This window comes from Papaver somniferum, chromosome 3 (assembly GCF_003573695.1).
Source record: "Papaver somniferum cultivar HN1 chromosome 3, ASM357369v1, whole genome shotgun sequence".
In the NCBI taxonomy this organism is placed as follows: Eukaryota; Viridiplantae; Streptophyta; class Magnoliopsida; order Ranunculales; family Papaveraceae; genus Papaver; species Papaver somniferum.
Genome location: NC_039360.1, coordinates 121,362,573 through 121,379,135, shown reverse-complemented (window position 1 = coordinate 121,379,135; position 16,563 = coordinate 121,362,573). Strand labels below are relative to the sequence as shown.

General features: G+C 37.6%; 2 protein-coding genes and 1 long non-coding RNA gene across 3 annotated transcripts; 1 reads left to right on the top strand and 2 right to left on the bottom strand.

The window, feature by feature from the left end:
- Positions 1-5,189: 5,189 nt before the first annotated feature.
- On the bottom strand, positions 5,190-6,054 carry LOC113357196. Its single transcript, XM_026600525.1, has 3 exons — positions 5,717-6,054; positions 5,539-5,611; positions 5,190-5,442 (listed from the first exon to the last, which is right to left on the bottom strand). The coding sequence occupies exons 1-3, from the start codon at positions 5,920-5,922 to the stop codon at positions 5,335-5,337; spliced, it is 387 nt and encodes a 128-aa protein (XP_026456310.1). The 5' UTR covers positions 5,923-6,054; the 3' UTR covers positions 5,190-5,334.
- Positions 6,055-6,121: 67 nt separating this feature from the next.
- LOC113357197 lies at positions 6,122-6,920 on the top strand. The gene is made up of 2 exons (XR_003363533.1): positions 6,122-6,260; positions 6,345-6,920. It is a non-coding gene; the product is annotated as an uncharacterized LOC113357197 (long non-coding RNA).
- Positions 6,921-7,281: 361 nt separating this feature from the next.
- Positions 7,282-10,801, bottom strand: LOC113359904 (CO(2)-response secreted protease). Its single transcript, XM_026603470.1, has 9 exons — positions 10,683-10,801; positions 10,194-10,537; positions 9,954-10,068; positions 9,312-9,840; positions 9,017-9,117; positions 8,659-8,901; positions 8,411-8,525; positions 8,015-8,228; positions 7,282-7,866 (listed from the first exon to the last, which is right to left on the bottom strand). The coding sequence occupies exons 1-9, from the start codon at positions 10,799-10,801 to the stop codon at positions 7,304-7,306; spliced, it is 2,343 nt and encodes a 780-aa protein (XP_026459255.1). The 3' UTR covers positions 7,282-7,303.
- Between the last annotated feature and the right edge of the window lie 5,762 nt (positions 10,802-16,563).

The window sequence follows — 16,563 nt, the reverse complement described above, 5'->3', positions numbered from 1 at the left end:
GGTTGTAAACATGTTTAGTTATATTCAGATTGTTTTTCATTCGAGAAAAATATGTGTCTTCTTACTTCCGAATTTGTTCATTCGGGTTATAGTTGTGTACTTTGTCTTCCGATTGTGTAGGATGAAAAATTTAGAGCTTCTGAACTCCAATTGATGCATATTCGGTTGTAAATATGCTTAGTTAGCTTTCGATTGTTTTGTATTCGGGAACAATATGTGTCTTCTTACGTCCGAATGTGTACATTTGGGTTATATTTCCATACTTTGTCTTCTGATTGTATAGTTTGTAAATATTGTTCCTTTCTTTGTTGTTTAGACAAAGTCGAGAAAGGAGGAAGAAAGTGACAGCTAGTGCTAGGAGGGAAAGGAGTGCCAAAGATAATTCAAGTGCTCAACAAAGCTTACAAGAACAAAGCAGTCAACAAGGAGTGCAACCAAGTGCTGAACAAAGTGTAGAACAACAAGGCAGTGAACAAGGGGTGCAACCAAGTGTTGAACAAGCCGCTCAACAAAGTGCAGAACCAACTGCTTCACAAGTTACACCCCACCATGAAATTGAACCAGTTGATTCAGTGCCAAGCGTAGAAGAAGAAGGACAACCAAGTGGTACCCAAAAAGCCAAAAAAGGAAAAGATGGTGTAAAGAAGGATATTGCTAAGAAAGCATCACATCTTGTCCCTCAGCACTTGAAGAAGAAGGGTATTCCAGCAGACACAATCCTTGGGCTACCGGCGGATGGAGGAAAATTGCTATTTGGATACAAAGACTCATGGGCCAGAGAAATATACGAAACCGAGGTAATAAAATTACTATTTTTTATTAATGTATTGTCTATGTGTTATATAGTAATATTTGTATTAAAGATTTTTTTATGTACTTTAATAGGATCATCAAGATGCGGTCTGTCTACTCAAACCTACCGCCGCACCAACAAAAATGCTTGCGTGGCCTTTATCCGGTGAATGTGAAAGGTTCAAGTCAATTGTTGCCAACTCGGGGTTAGCTAATGCCGCCGAGAATTCATTGTTGGAACATGATCGTGTGGCCATATCGGCGTTCGTGGAGAGAATGTATCCTGAGACCGATACTTTCCATATGCCGTTTGGGGAGATGACGATTACCCCGGATGATGTTGTGTAGATTCTTAACCTTCCCGACCAAGGCACAGCTGTGAAGTTTAACTACACAAAGCAGTTAAGTTGGGCGCAAATTTATGCTCTAACTAAAAAGTGCTTAGGTTGGGATGAAGAGACAACAACAACAGAGTTTAGGAGGCATGCAAGTTACAGAACAAGACAGATCAACATTACAGCTTTGATGAATATGTTCCGAGGCACCTTGGAGAAGGAAAAGAATGGAACGTTAACTGATGAGCAAGTGAACCACGCTGCCACCACATATCTCCTTTGTGTATTGGGATGTGTCATATTCCCCAATACTTCTGGCAACCGGATCGACGCCAACCTTATACAACTTTTGGATCCTCTCCATGAAGTCGGTGACTATTCTTGGGGCACGGCATGCCTAGCATTCTTGATGGAAGAGTTGAGAAAGGCTTCGAGGCTAGGAACCTGCCAAGTTGCCGGGAACGTGGCTCTCTTGCAGGTTTTTTCTTCAACTCTATAACTCACTCTATAGTTATTCGGTAGACAATACATATGATGCATATTCATAACTCAAAACTATGCATATTCGGTAGGATAGCTACATTGTTAACTTCCGAATGTAGGTTATTCGAGAACATCTTACTTAGTTTTACTTCTGATTGTTTAGAGTCGGAGTTTAGTCTTGGGGAGTTACTGCCGAATATATAGGCCAAAGTATTATAGGTTACTGAACTCCAAATGACGCATATTCGGTAGGAAATGATTCATCTCTTTTTCCGAATGTTGGTTATTCGGTGGCTAGGTACTTATTTTGTTTTTCGATTATATATAATCGGAAATATTCTTTTGATATTAGAACCGAATATACAGGCCAGAAAAACTATAGGTTACTGAACTCCAAATGACGCATATTCGTTAGGAAATGATCCATATCTATTTCCGAATGTTGGTTATTCGGTGGATAGGTACTTAGTTTTATTTCCGATTATATATAATCGGAAATAATGTTTGGAAATTACTACCGAATATACACAATCTATTTACTAAAACTTGGTTTCTTATGTATATAGGCATGGATCTATGACCACTTCCCTATCCTGAAGTTGGCCGGAGAGAACCCGGGGTGGTGCAAAGGTACTCCTAGAGGAACAAAGTATATATTTGAAGACAACCGTTCTAGGACAAAAGAGCAGCAGTTGATTCGCATGAGGGAGATTTTGGACCAATTGAAGGCCTCGGACGTATGCTTTGATCCATACAAGGAAGATCGAGCCAGTGGGCATATAAATGTTCAGTCGGACTTGTCCCTTTATTTTGGACCATTGTGGCACCCCACAGGATATGTGATGTATAACCCCTCTAGGGTGATGCGACAACACGGGTATATACAACATCAACCTGTGGAGGAAATAGAGGATTACTACGAATTGGAGTTGGAGTTGTGCTCTTCTAGTGCTGACAATCTCACGATTGTTCACACAGGCCCACCTACTGTTCTTGATAACTGGGATAAGAGGAATGACTTCATTATCAACACTGGTAGACGAACCACCCGAGGTGATGAAAATTCTCCAGGCTATATGAGTTGGTATAACAACGTATCACATCCTTTGGTTATCCGTGAAATCAAATCCAACACTACTGCGGCGGGTTCAAGTTATAATTGTATCATCAAAGACAAACCAGCTGGTTATGATAGACTGGTGTGTGTTCTTATATTTTTGTTCATTTTATATTGTTCCTATAAATCTTAGGTAATTACCGTTTGATGTTATGTCATTACGTATAAAAAACAGGTGAATAGGTTCAAACGTGTTTCCAAAATGTTAACTGCATGCCTAAAGAGCGGAGATCCCATGCCAGTTGAGAAGATCAAAGAGGCTAGAGACCTAGTTGATAATATGGATAACGAAGATTATGCTTCCCAGTTTGGGGAGAAAGTCACGAAGAGGCATCCGCCCAAGGTGGCAGTATCAAAGACGGGTAAAAGAACTCGAGCTTCATCGAGCGCTGAAGGTGCTCCAACTGAAGTTGCTCCAACCCGTGGTCGTGCAGGACTGGGAGGTAGTCACGGTCGTAAAATAAAGAAGAGCAGATAAATGACAATGATTTGTGTTGTGTTGACTTCCGATTATTGCAAGTTCAAAATTGAAAAGTATCAGTTTTTTCCCAAATTTTGATTTTTGGGCCATCGTACATTCGAGACTTTACAAAAAAAAAATTATCCTCCGAATATTACAAGTTCAAAACAAACCATGCCATGGCTCTAGGTGGTTCCAAGGGCCAATATAGAAGGTTAGACAACCCATATTCGGAAGTTTGGGTAACTGAGTTGACTTCCGATTATTGCAAGTTCAAAATTTGAAAAGTATCAGTTTTTCCCAAATTATGATTTTTGGGCCATCGTACATTCGGGACTTTACAAAAACAAATTATCCTCCGAATATTACAAGTTCAAAACAAACCATGCCATGGCTCTAGGTGGTTCCAAGGGCCAATATAGAAGGTTAGACAACCCATATTTGGAAGTTTGGGTAGCTGAGTTGACTTCCGATTATTGCAAGTTCAAAATTTGAAAAGTATCAGTTTTTCCCAAATTCTGATTTTTGGGACATCGTACATTCGGGACTTTACAAAAGAAAATTATCCTCCGAATATTGCAAGTTCAAAACAAACCATGCCATGGCTCTAGGTGGTTCCAAGGGCCAATATAGAAGATTAGACAACCCATATTCGGAAGTTTGGGTAACTGAGTTGACTTCCGATTATTGCAAGTTCAAAATTTGAAAAGTATCAGTTTTTCCCAAAAAATGAATGTACACAGTTTACTGAGTGCAAAAAATGATATAATCGGAAGCTAAAATATATAGTAAAACAGCCGAATATAAATAACCGAGAGATAACTTTAATCGATAAACATAAGATTTTCAAGTTTTCGGAAATTTTATTTTGAGGCCACTGTTATATTCGGCAGTCAAATAATGTTAAACTATTACCGATTGTAAAGGATAAGAATACTAAGTTTTGAAATTTTTTGAGGAATTCGTTTTTGGGGCCATTCGGGGGTATATTACTCTACATAACTACCGAATGTAGATTTTTTTGGAAAACCAGTTTGGGGTTTTTTCTCATATTCGGCAGTAAATTACTATCTTGGAACTACCGAATATACATATTTGGTACTCAGTGTGTTATATTCGTAAGTTTATTCGAGAAATTATCTACCGAATCTGGGTAGTTCATGGCATTCAATGCATGCAATAATCGGTTTTTCTTGTTTACAAAAGCACACAAACGCATGCAAATCGAGTATTTGAGTTTCTTAACACAATACCTGTGTTTTACATGCATCGTTAGCTTCAATATCAGACGATTCTCCATTTTCTTCCATGAAAGGGTCGTCTAGGTTTTCCTCTCCACAAAAGTTTGGATCATTTAACATATACCCCAAATCGTCTTCTCTAAACGGTCGTGAACCCTCAACATTTTGTTCTTCGCCATGATTCTCACCTTCTTCTTCATATCCATCCATTTCTGTAGTGATAAAATGAGTTTTCCCTTTTTTCCTTCACCTTCTTCTCTATAACTCTAACAACTCAAAAATGAAAAAGAAATGGAAAAAATGAAACAAAAATCATTCTAATACTGCACCGACTACAATCGGAAGTCTGGGTAATATTTTGGCTTCCGATTGCAATCGGAGGATAAAAATGTTATCATATCCTCCGAATATATAAGGATAATTTTGCCATTACGAATTACGCGAGATAAGGGCTGGCTACATTTTTCCTTTGGGTGACCTTTTTTGTTTCATTGTTGGCCCCTAAATTCTTTTGAGTGGCCCCTAAAAAGGCGAGGATAATTATCCTCAGTGGGTACCAGAGTTCTCTGGTAAATAAAAAATGGACAACAGCTTTGTTTTCTTACTAAATCTTGTAAACTGTTGTGTCCTCATCTGAGTACCTGGTAAACTTGTAATGCGATACCTATCGTACAAAACACAAATTGAATGCTGCTGAATCTGTATCGTAATTTTAACTACATTCACATAAGAAGAAAGAAAGGCATGCTATGATTTTGTGGACACATAAATCTTCGTTCATTTCGTTAACAAACAAACATAATCAAACATGGTGTTATATTATTGTAGAAAACAAAACACATGAGTAAAGTTAAATCATGACCATGTTATCATTAAACATATGTTAAACTTGAAAGTTGATGGTGTTCAGAAAGTTGAATCTGCCGGCATTGAAGCTTTATCATCACCATCGTTATCATTAGTCTTCAACAACTTGCCTTGGCTTGGAATCAAGCAAGGGATCCCATCAACTATCTGTGAAAAACAAAACATATTTCCTGTGTTGATTGGCAGAAAAAAGTGGAATCCAAGAAACTAGAGAGTGATTTATACAGTGAGAAAATTACTCACTGGATACGAAATGCAGGGATATGCGTCACTGAGTAGAGAATCCTCTGATCCTTCTTCCCCTCCGTTAGATGGCCTGTGCGTGAACGAGCAGTTATACTAGTAATCCAAGTAATACCGTACTCCATAGTATGCAAAACCAAAGAGAAAATACGCAAAACACAGGTTATTTTATATTTACCCTATGCTTCTCCTCAAGGGTTTCCTAGAGAGTGGACACATTAGAATCTCAGAACACCAAGAAGGAACATTAGCATCAGTAATCTTCTGCTTGCCTGCTGTTGCTGCTGAATCTGTGCCCATTTTCTTACTGCTCTGAACAAAAATTGATCTAAGAGAATAATAGGGCATCCTCAATAAACTACTACCACACCTCCTCATTGCCATTTCTTGCTTCGCCCGAAAATTCCAGTAATTTGTTAGGTCAAATTTGAGATTTCTGCAATTTCCCGTGCTTATTTAAAAAATTAGAACCGAAAACGAGGGATTGGAAATTGGAAGAGGAGTTCCGTTTTAACATATAGTCATAAATGGGCTTTTTTAATTATTAGGCAAGTTTTTCAAGGGGTTATTTTGAATAAATAACAAAATAGTCACCAGGAGGATATAAGGTGTTGGAAAAACCTTTCCTTTCTTCCCCGCCTAAAGTAAACCCTAAAAACCCTAGCAGCTTCTTCGCATCAGACTCTAAGCAATCCCCTCCTCACCTCATCTTCATCATCAAGGTAAGGTACACTTTGCACTTCGGTAAAATTAGCTTTTAATCGATCACTTTGTGTCTCATACAGTATCCGTTGGTTCCGTAACAGTTGCGACAAATGGATCAAATTGGTGATGTGTCGGTTCCTAGATCATCCTCGTTGGTTAAAGCCACACTCTGCCTTGGTGAGGAAAAGTATTTCGTCGATGGAACAAACATTGATGGTGTGCTGCTGTCCGATCAATTGGTTTCGATGAAACAAGCGAGTATGTCGATTCTCAAGGAATTCATCACGAAACACAACATTCCCGCTGATGTACCTGATGAAGCTGTTGAAGAAGAGGAAGAGGAAGAGGAGGACAACGGTGATGTAGCTCCTAAGAACGGAAAAACCAAGAAGCGAAAGTGAACCCCATATCCAATCATGCTTTTCTTTTTCAGTCTTTAGGAATTAAGGTGCTGTTGAGTTTTTAGAACTCGTTGTTTACACATTTTTAAGCGTGTGATCTCTAGGAAAGTATCAACTTAGGTGGAATTGTAAATTCCCATGATGGTGGGACTTGTTTGGTGTATTTCGTTCATGAATTATGAGGAATTGGTTGTTAAAAATGCATTTTGTGTTTACCTGTTTGCTGAGTTGCCTGCCTTTGGTAATTCTTGCTGTGGAGAAGTGTACGTTTTTTTATGACCAGTTTATTCAAAATCTATTACTAGTTTAGTGGTGGGTGGATATGCAAGCAGGATGCTAGTTAAGCAAGAATACATGTCTTCTGCGTGGTTTTTTTTTTTTTTTTTTTTGCATTTTCTTGTGCGTATACAGTGATTCTGAATCTTCTTTAATTTTGGCAAAATAAGATTAGACAGTCCAAACAGGTTTGTTGTTTGATTCTGTGATGATAAATATTGTGGGTAATTTAGATGTCATAAGACTGAGAAGTGTTTCATGGTGTGAAACGTATTACTTGCTATTATTTTTATTGCTAATGCAGATCAGGCTTCCGGGAAACTGAACAATAAAACTATACTTCCCGTTACTTGCTATGGTAGTGGACAATATTTTTCGCTTGTTCAGGAACTTGTGGCAATTACAAATGTGGTTCGGACCTTATACTTCCCGTTACTCCATGTTATCGACCCAAAGAGATCACGTGTCATCGAGGAAGATGATGAGAAGATCACTTGGTAGCTCTGCTTGTTGCTGCTTTTTGTGAACTGAAGCTTCGAGGGTACCACTTTCACTTCCACCTCTTGTGGTGAGTTCACGGTAACCGTGTAACTAGTTTCATCCTCAGGTCCAACATTTGTGACTGTTCTTGTGACATTCTTGCTCTCTTTCCCATTGAGTTTGGAAATGGCAATGGAAGGGTAGTTGAGCTGGGAGACCAAGTTCTTGCTAGAATTCTTGGGGCAGTCGAATCCATTTGGGACATTTGAGGAGATGAGCTTGATATCGGAAACTTTGTATCCGTAGTTACACAGAAACAGCAAGTAGTCATCTGCATCGGTTTCATAAACCAAACCAGGTTGCAATGCTCCTGATGGGTTTACTTCCCCTGCACCATAATCATAAGGTGTTGCTGTGGAACCCGAATCTGTTGCAAGCATGGCCTGCTCGTTATTTGTCTGAGTTGCTGTGGACAAGTTACGGCATTCACATGTTAGTAAACAGTTCCCAGGTAGATCTTAAGTTGTTACTACGAGGAATGCTTCAAAGAAACTTCATGAAGAGTTACCAGAGTAAACATAATGGCTAACTGTTACAGATGTATCCTAACTGACCTGTTGTCATAATAGCTGATTTGATAGCAGAAGGACTCCAGCTGGGATTTCTTACTTTGATTGTTGCAGCAATTCCAGCTACATGTGGACACGACATTGAAGTTCCTGAGAGCAAGTTGAATGGGGATGGTTTCTGGCCAGCTGGAGCTTCCGAGGTATCATTAGTTCCTATCCATGCTGCTAGAATATTCACACCTGGTGCAGCAATGTCTGGCTGTATGCATGCAGAAACAAAACTCAAGCTATTAATCTATCCTTATTGGCATCGCAGTTAAGAAAGATAGGTAGTGAAATTGCAGACGTGCAGCAATAGTTGATGTGTGTGTATATATATATATATATATATATATATATATATATATATATATATATATATCAATTATTTAACAGGCTTGCCTTGAGAAGATTGCTTGTCTGAAGAGAAGGTCCTCTTGATGAGAAGTAGGCTACTGCAGGCGCTGGCTTATACTTGGTCACAGTTACAGTTGGCAGAACCGTAGCAACCGGATTTCTTGAAAAGGCAAGTAATGCTGCTGTGTCAAATTTATGGAAATATATGTGTGTGTGGATGTGATACTCTATGGTTATTCTCTTAGAAAAAAACAAAATATATGGCATATTTTGACTTGATTTAGTATAATTACTTTGTGGAGTTGATATAAGAGAGAATTTCAGTGGATTCTCTTGAGGAGACAACAGTGAATGGGAAAGCTCCATAAGGGAAAGCAACAAATCTTTCTAAGTCATCGATCAAAACCAATCCTATTCCTCCCTTCTCCTTCACTTCCTGCATCTTTTCCTTTTTTGTGTAGCTCGAATCAGAATGCTCACACACCACAATTGTTCCGTTTATTTTCCTCGATTCCAGTGAATCAGGGTTGCAGTTTCTGAACCACACCCACAACTAGTCAGTCACCGTTAATGTTCAGCTTTTTATTTAATTATCATTTATTAACTTACCTCGCTTCATCTTCAGAGCTTAATTATCATTTATTAACTTACCTCGCTTCATCTTCAGAGCTTGAATCTGATTTTGCTGAGCCTGCATGTATTAAAGGATAGACTGGGGACTTTTTCAGATTAGAGAAATTTATGGATTCGCCCTGCAGTAGAGAGTACATTAGAAACTTGAGGAAATATATTGGTTAAGTTGTTAATAAATCATTTACTTTCATGTTTGATCTATATCACTTCTTTCTTTATGCAATTAAAGCAAGCATTCCTGGTAGTTTTACAGCGGCTAAGTTGATTAGTTAGGATTTATTTGTTTTAGTAATGAATTGCGCAATACACTTACCTTGATGACTTTGTTTGCAGCATCACCTACACCACCCAAGATGACATCAGACTCCAAATCACGGTCAATGGTGGTCGCAGCAACAGTTAATATCCATGGAGCAGTGTTTACTACAGTAGACGACGTGGGCCCATCATTTCCTGCGGAACACACGACGATGACACCCTTTTGGACAGCGTGGAAAGCTCCAATTGCGATGGGGTCGGAAGAGAAATCCGGCCTCATGAAAGCAGACGCCCCAAGGGACAATGACAATACATCCACACCATCTCCTATGGCGTCGTCGAATGCAGCCATGATGGAGGAGCCATGGCATCCGCTGGATGTGCATACCTGATAGATAGCAATCCTGGATCCAGGGGACCCACCCTTTGCTGTCCCTGTACCGAGGCCGTAGTAGGATGCACCAGCAACAGATGCGCCAGCAGCAGTAGACGCTGTGTGGGTTCCATGACCAATCGTGTCTCTTGGTGAGTTCTGCTGCTCATCTTCAGTACTATCATTGTAGTATCTTGCTCCTATCAGCTTTCTGTAGAAAGCGTACAAAGTAATTGTAATCCGTTTAATAAGATATGCATGAAAGGGGTCTCCACAGCATTCTCTTAAATATGATGGATACGAAAGAATAAAGGGAATGAAAACCTGTTACAGTTGGTGGAAGCAATGAAATCATGTCCTTGCATGCACACTCCCTTCCACCGGGATGGTACCGGTCCCATGCCTTTGTCATTAAAACTTTTGGATTCTGGCCATATACCTGCATGCATAAAGTTGTACTTGAAGTCGATGTAACACTTGCCTCTCTTTGTTACCATACTGCGGCATTTGTATATATATATATAAAATACTGATGTCGTTTCGACTCATTATCTGTCATCAAACCTGTATCCAGTAAACCAATGATGGTGTCCAGTCCTAGGTCGTCAGTCGCAGTGGGCTTCACTGATGAATCGTGATGATGGTCATGTAGATTTGCAGTAGCATGCTGATCATAGTTCTTACTATTAATTATAAGATCAGTTTGAAGCTGAAGGAAGTCCCAAGATCGAGTGGTGTGGAGCTGAAAGACAGGGTCTACAAACACAGAAACAACTGATGAGCTAGATGAGCTTTTTGCTCGAGTGGCCTCTTCTTTTGTCAAACGGGCAGCAAATCCTGAAAATCCATGGCTGTAACTGTGCACCAGCCTCTTCTCTGCTTCAGCTGCAATAGTGTATCGACTGCTTCACCTTCCTGCATGTATCACAACATGAGCAGTTTTGATGTTATATGTAATCAAACATGTAAGTAAATTAGTGATGATTAACTTCAATTTATAGGTGAAATATATGTTCTGTCTATAAAGCTAGGTGATGTTGTGGGACGGAGGACCTGTCTACTTGTAAAAATGAAGCAAGAAGCTTTAGGTGGTGTTCTCTCAAGCTGCTAGATGTTTCTCTCCTTGCCTGGGTTTGTTGCTGTGAAGTTGAAGCTGATGGCACTGATCCCATGTATATAATGTACACACTTAATTTGTTATAATTATCATTACTATTTCGATAAGAAATCTTATTCTCGGGAAGGTATTGATCTGTTCTCTCTCCGGTCATCACTGCTAGACATGATAATGACGAGGTAGATAGTAGAAACAAGAAAAACGATATACATGAGAGAAAGCCTGGAAGTAGGCGGCCAAGGTTGCTGCTGTCACCAATCATCTTGTTAGTTTTTACTAGCTTATGGTTGAACTATATAGTACTGATGTATTGTTTTTTGCTATATTTAGATACAGAGGGAGATTGCAAGGAAAATGATGAAGTTGGTGTGTTGAACTGTCGAGTCAGTTGCTGCTATATATATACGTAGTTGTTTGCGTTGTGATATTGGTTGGTGAATACTGATAAGTGTTGTTATTAAATAGTAGTAGTGCCTGATCATGAATTTATCAGTGCTGAATACACTACTACATACTGAGTGGGGTATTTATAAGTGGGTGTACTAGGTACGTATGCTCTGGACCATCCAGCAAGACGATTAGATCAGATCGGATTAGATGAAATATCTTGCTTCCAATTGCATGCGTACCATTTAGTTTACTTTATCCTGCCTCTCCACAAGCCTAACCCATTGATCAACCATATTAACGGAGAACTTTTCTTTGTTGTTGCTATCATTTTTAGAGAGAAGTACCTACCAAGTGAGTGCTAAGGTAAGCTTTTGATTTCTTACCTACTATAGCCTGAATTCCCACTTATCAGTGTCATGGTATCCTGCCGATTGTTGCAATTTTATTCATTTAAAAAGAAAAAAAGAGAGAAGAAAAGACATGTGCAATAAAATTAGTTGTTTCTACTTTTGAGAGTGCATCTTCAAGGCCTAAAAACGAACCCATTGGCATTATTGACCTCACTTTATCCCTTAATTTGTTAAGGGCCAATTACAGAATGGTCACATTTTTTGTAATTCGGTCACAAAATGATCATACTGTTGTAATTCATTTATAAAATGGTCTTTTTCATCCGATTTAACGTTTTTGAATAAAACGATGTTATCTTTTTCGGAAATACCCCTCCCTCAAAATACCCTTCCTAATTAACTAATTGGTAGAAGTGGTAGTGATGAAGCGGTGGTGGTGGTGGTGGTGGAAGCTTAAGAATCTTCACTAAACCGCAAAGGGGAAGCGGTGAACCCTTTGACTGAATGCGGTGTAACGAACCTGAATGTGGTGTAACGAACCTGAACGTGGTGTAACGATCCTGAATGCGGTGTAACGGTGTGTAAGTGGCGGCACTACCACTTACAAATAACGCCACCGTCAAAATAATTACAATGAAGGCAAAATTTAAAATTGTGTATGGAGGGATAAGTAGGGAGGACACATAGGTAATTTGGTTAACATATTTAACTGTGAGTCATCACTTAACTCTCTTTTTAACGGAAGTGTGACCATTTTGTTAATAATTTGTAACGGTAGGATGGTTTTGCGAATCGGGTCCTAATACTAGGACTGTTTTGTACATTTTCCATTTGTTAATAATAGCACCCTGACTGTTTACATGACCTAAAAAGATGGCATCCTATTGTACTGTTTTCGTTTGAATATGATATGCTGGTTTCATGTGTAAATTGCACAAGAAGCCAACATATTATTTTGAAATAGAGGGAATAGTAATTTTTAGTTCCGCTTGTAGAGGAAGTACATCCCACGTCCAAAGAGAGTTTAAGATATTATTTTTTTTCTTGGGAAAAAGTTAGTACTCCCTTTGTTCCAAAATAGGTGACCTGTTCATTTAAAATTTTGTCCCACTTTTATATGATTTATCTCATTAAACATGGAAATATTTCTAAAACTACCATTTTAAAAACGCGCAATTGGGGATACTTTTATTAATTGGGGATATAGGAAAAAGACAAAAATGGAATTTAAATAGTAAAGCAAAGTCACCCCCTATCCGGATAATTTATATAATTCCTAATCTTTTTTTTTGCTAATCATGTTTATTGGTTCGATTAGTTTGATAATCATTAGAATAAATCATTATCATTGAATTTGTTGATGCAACAACATCAAATCAAGATATTTATGATCATGAAGGTTTAGGTGAAGAACCAACCAAGAAAAATAAACAAGTTGAACATATAAGTGCTCCAATTACTCATATATGGGTATTAATGTATTGAATTTTTTCCATTGAATTCGCCATTGTTGCGCCTGGAAAACTCAGTGCCGACATGACAGCTAACCCATTGTTTTAACCTCGGGTATATCCAAACATAGTCAGCCGTATTCTGAAAAAAAAAAACCCGACTATTTAGCTGCCGTATATTTACTACCGAACTGTTTTTAGCTACTGGTTCTTTTTTTCTTTCTTAATTTTTTGTTTGACACAGCCCTTTATTCCGTCGCTCTTAATCAAGGTAAATATTTCTTCCAAAACATGTAGAATCTGTGCATAGCTCTCACAACTGTTTTATCATATGGCTAATCACCATCTTCTATGTTTCAAAAAACTTGTCAAACACATAAAGAGCTAGATATGTGTGGTTCAAGGTTCATTTATTTTGCTATGTGCGCATACAGTAAGTCCCAGTGAATTCAAGTCCATGAGTATGTGAACGTATCAAGGAATGATCCTAAAATAAAAATGTTAAAACTATGAAGACTATTGTTTGCTTCACAATTAATAGATCATATAACAGACACCATTATTGACAGTATTATTTTTGTGAATTCCTTCGTTGCCGGTTATGTTCGTGGATAATCTTGAAGATTAGCACTTCTTTTCTTTGATTTGCAATCAGGCGCGAGTCTGCGAGATATGAAGTTTGCGCTACTTTAGTCTTCAGTTCTCACAAACAAAAAGTACATTTTTTGTTCTACATCTACGATGAAATATATATAGATTTGAAACCTCTACCAAATCAGTTTTGGGTGTTTTACCACAAATTTAGAAAATTGTCACCTATTACTAGTGTTGATATTATGACTCGATCTCGAAGTCCTTATACCAGAAGCAGATCTTTCTCCTTTTCGTTTAGTAAACACGGTTTGTTCTTCCACTGCAGAAAGAGTTTTTTTCTCTATTTATTATCCAAAACTGGTTTCTCCTCGCCAACACTCTAATCTGACCCTTTGAATTCAACTGGTTTGGATTTTTTTTGCACATTTAGCAGCAATTGAGCTATGTTTTCGACAAGCAAATATTACACAACTGATTTTGATTTTGGTAGGAGAGAATCTGAAAGTTCAGGATCGGGTTTAGGCATGGGTAGTTTTAATTGATGTAGTTTTGATGGATGATGGAGTAGGTTCTCAAGTGAGGGGTTGTTTTGGATCCTAGATGATGAGGTTAAACAAAGGGTTAGCTCCGAAACATTCCATAAAAATACGTTAAATGTTTTTGGTAAAAATTGGTTCACATAGAACTGAGGTTAAACAAAGGGTTAGCTGACATCACCAGAGGACACATGCTTGGCATTGGTGCTGCTAGATCAAATTTGATCTAGCAGCACTAGAGCAAAATATTTTCCGTAAAAGTATGAATACCATGTCGCCAGTGACCAAATCGACATGGTATTCATACTTTCACCATGCCGATATACAATATCCCCCGATTTTGAAATTGTAAGTACACTGTCGGCATGGTCGATTTCCAAGTGTACCGTGCCGTTTTGAGGACAAAAACATACATAAAATTTGTCTGAAATAGCAAGGTACTCATCCTAGAAATCATACCGGCACTGGTAGCGGCATGGTATTCATCCCTAAAAACCATGCCGACATAAAAAACAGTAGGGTATTCATCATGAACACAAGCCAGGAGTGGACTGAAACTGAAACTGAAAAGTTTCAGTTTATGATTCGAACCCAAATGAAGTTTTAAAACAACAACAACAACACTTTAAATATGATTGGGTATCATATACCTTCTCAATGAAGTCATTTCTTCTTCTTCTTCTTCTTCTTGCTCAACAACAATTCAATTTAACCTATCTTTAAGAACTTGTTAGGGTTTGATCTTGATATTGATTTTGATTTTTAGGGTTTGATCTTGTTTGATCTTTAAGAACTTGTTAGGGTTTGATCTTGATATTGATTTTGATTTTTAGTTTTAAATTTTAATTTAGATGGTAGGGTATTTTAGTATTTCTGCCCAAAAAAAAACACCCCTTAGCTGATACTGTTGGATGGGGTTATTAATTCATATCCCCAATTAAAAAAAGTATCCCCCAGTTGCGCGTTCCATTTTAATTGATTATTATTAGTATAAGAAATATGCGTAATTTGATACCCATGTTTATATTCGTTATGTAGAGTTTTAAAATGCTTTTCAATGGTATACAGTTTACGAATATCCGTAGTATAATTTGCGAGATAAATTATTTTTAAATTTTGTTAAAATTATCCATAAGGTTATAATTGTAAAAAATACTTATAAATACTCTCCTCTTCTCTCATCCTTAAAAGTTGGGTAAACTTGAACTAGGTCATCTAGTAAGGGAGGGAGGGAGTACTTGTTATACACTAATTGATAGTTATACGATATACACAACGATTTGATTTTCCTGGCATAATTACATAGAATATATATGTATAAGAAATAAAGTTACTTTGACAAATTAAAAAAAAGTGTCTTCTTATCTTTGAGTGCGCGGCTTAGCTAGTATGGAGTCCATCTTCATACTTTGGGTGTGAAACCCCTCCCATATTATTTACACCTCATGTAAAACAATTACGAAATAATTGTTTCTTTTTAATGTGTCAAAGTAAAAATTACGAAATAATTATTTCTTTTTAATGTGTCAAAGTCAAACCGATTCTAAACATGAGAGCATATAAGTGACGAGGTGTCATTACATGGGAAGGGATTCATATAAAAAGAAATTTGAGCATGTTGGAACATTTAGTTGGGTGAATCATTGATGAATTACACTACATTTTTACCGTCGCAAAACAAAAATTCATTGTTTTATCCAATTCTTCTTGCTCATGTATGTCACTGCACTTTAACGTTATTGTTTCTACTGTGTCTGACCTTGTTGTATAACCTGGTTCAAACTGAAACTCATTAATCACTCCATTTTTAACATGGACTACACCAACTCTAAATTCGATCATGTTTCCTTCTTATAAGAAGCATCAATCCAGTAGTAGCCAGCACTATGTTGGGTATCAATCTCCATGGTTATGGAGTTTTCGTTCCTACCTTTTTGTCGTTGTGTTGTGTTGCATTATTAGGAAAACAGGCATTCCATGCTTAATCTGGTTTTTAAAAATGATATACTGGCGGGTAGGGTTTAATTCCATCAAACATCACCGTGTTCTTATATTTCCAAATTGACCAACTTCTGAGTCCGCAGATCCATGGCTTTTTAAATCAGCTACACCCTCATTTGAGAAGATTACCACCCAAATGAGGACAAAGGATTTTTAAATACAACCAAACATGCTTAACTAAAGCACACCCGATAAACATATGAACACTTTTTTTTTCCTTTTTTTAGGAGGTGCCTGACTTGTTCGGTAGTAAGAGACATTATTGAACCAATATCCTCAACTTTTCCATGATCACTTTATTCACAAGCCGTTCTATAAACTTTTATGGATTCAAATGCGTTAGTTTCGTTTAACATACTAGTTTATAACTTAATTTTATAAGATGAATTATCATGGAAATCTAAACAAGATTTCAATTTATAAGAGTTATTCTCAATCGTGTTTGAAGTTTTCATTCAATACGGATTTGATCAATGATTCTTAAACGACTTTATA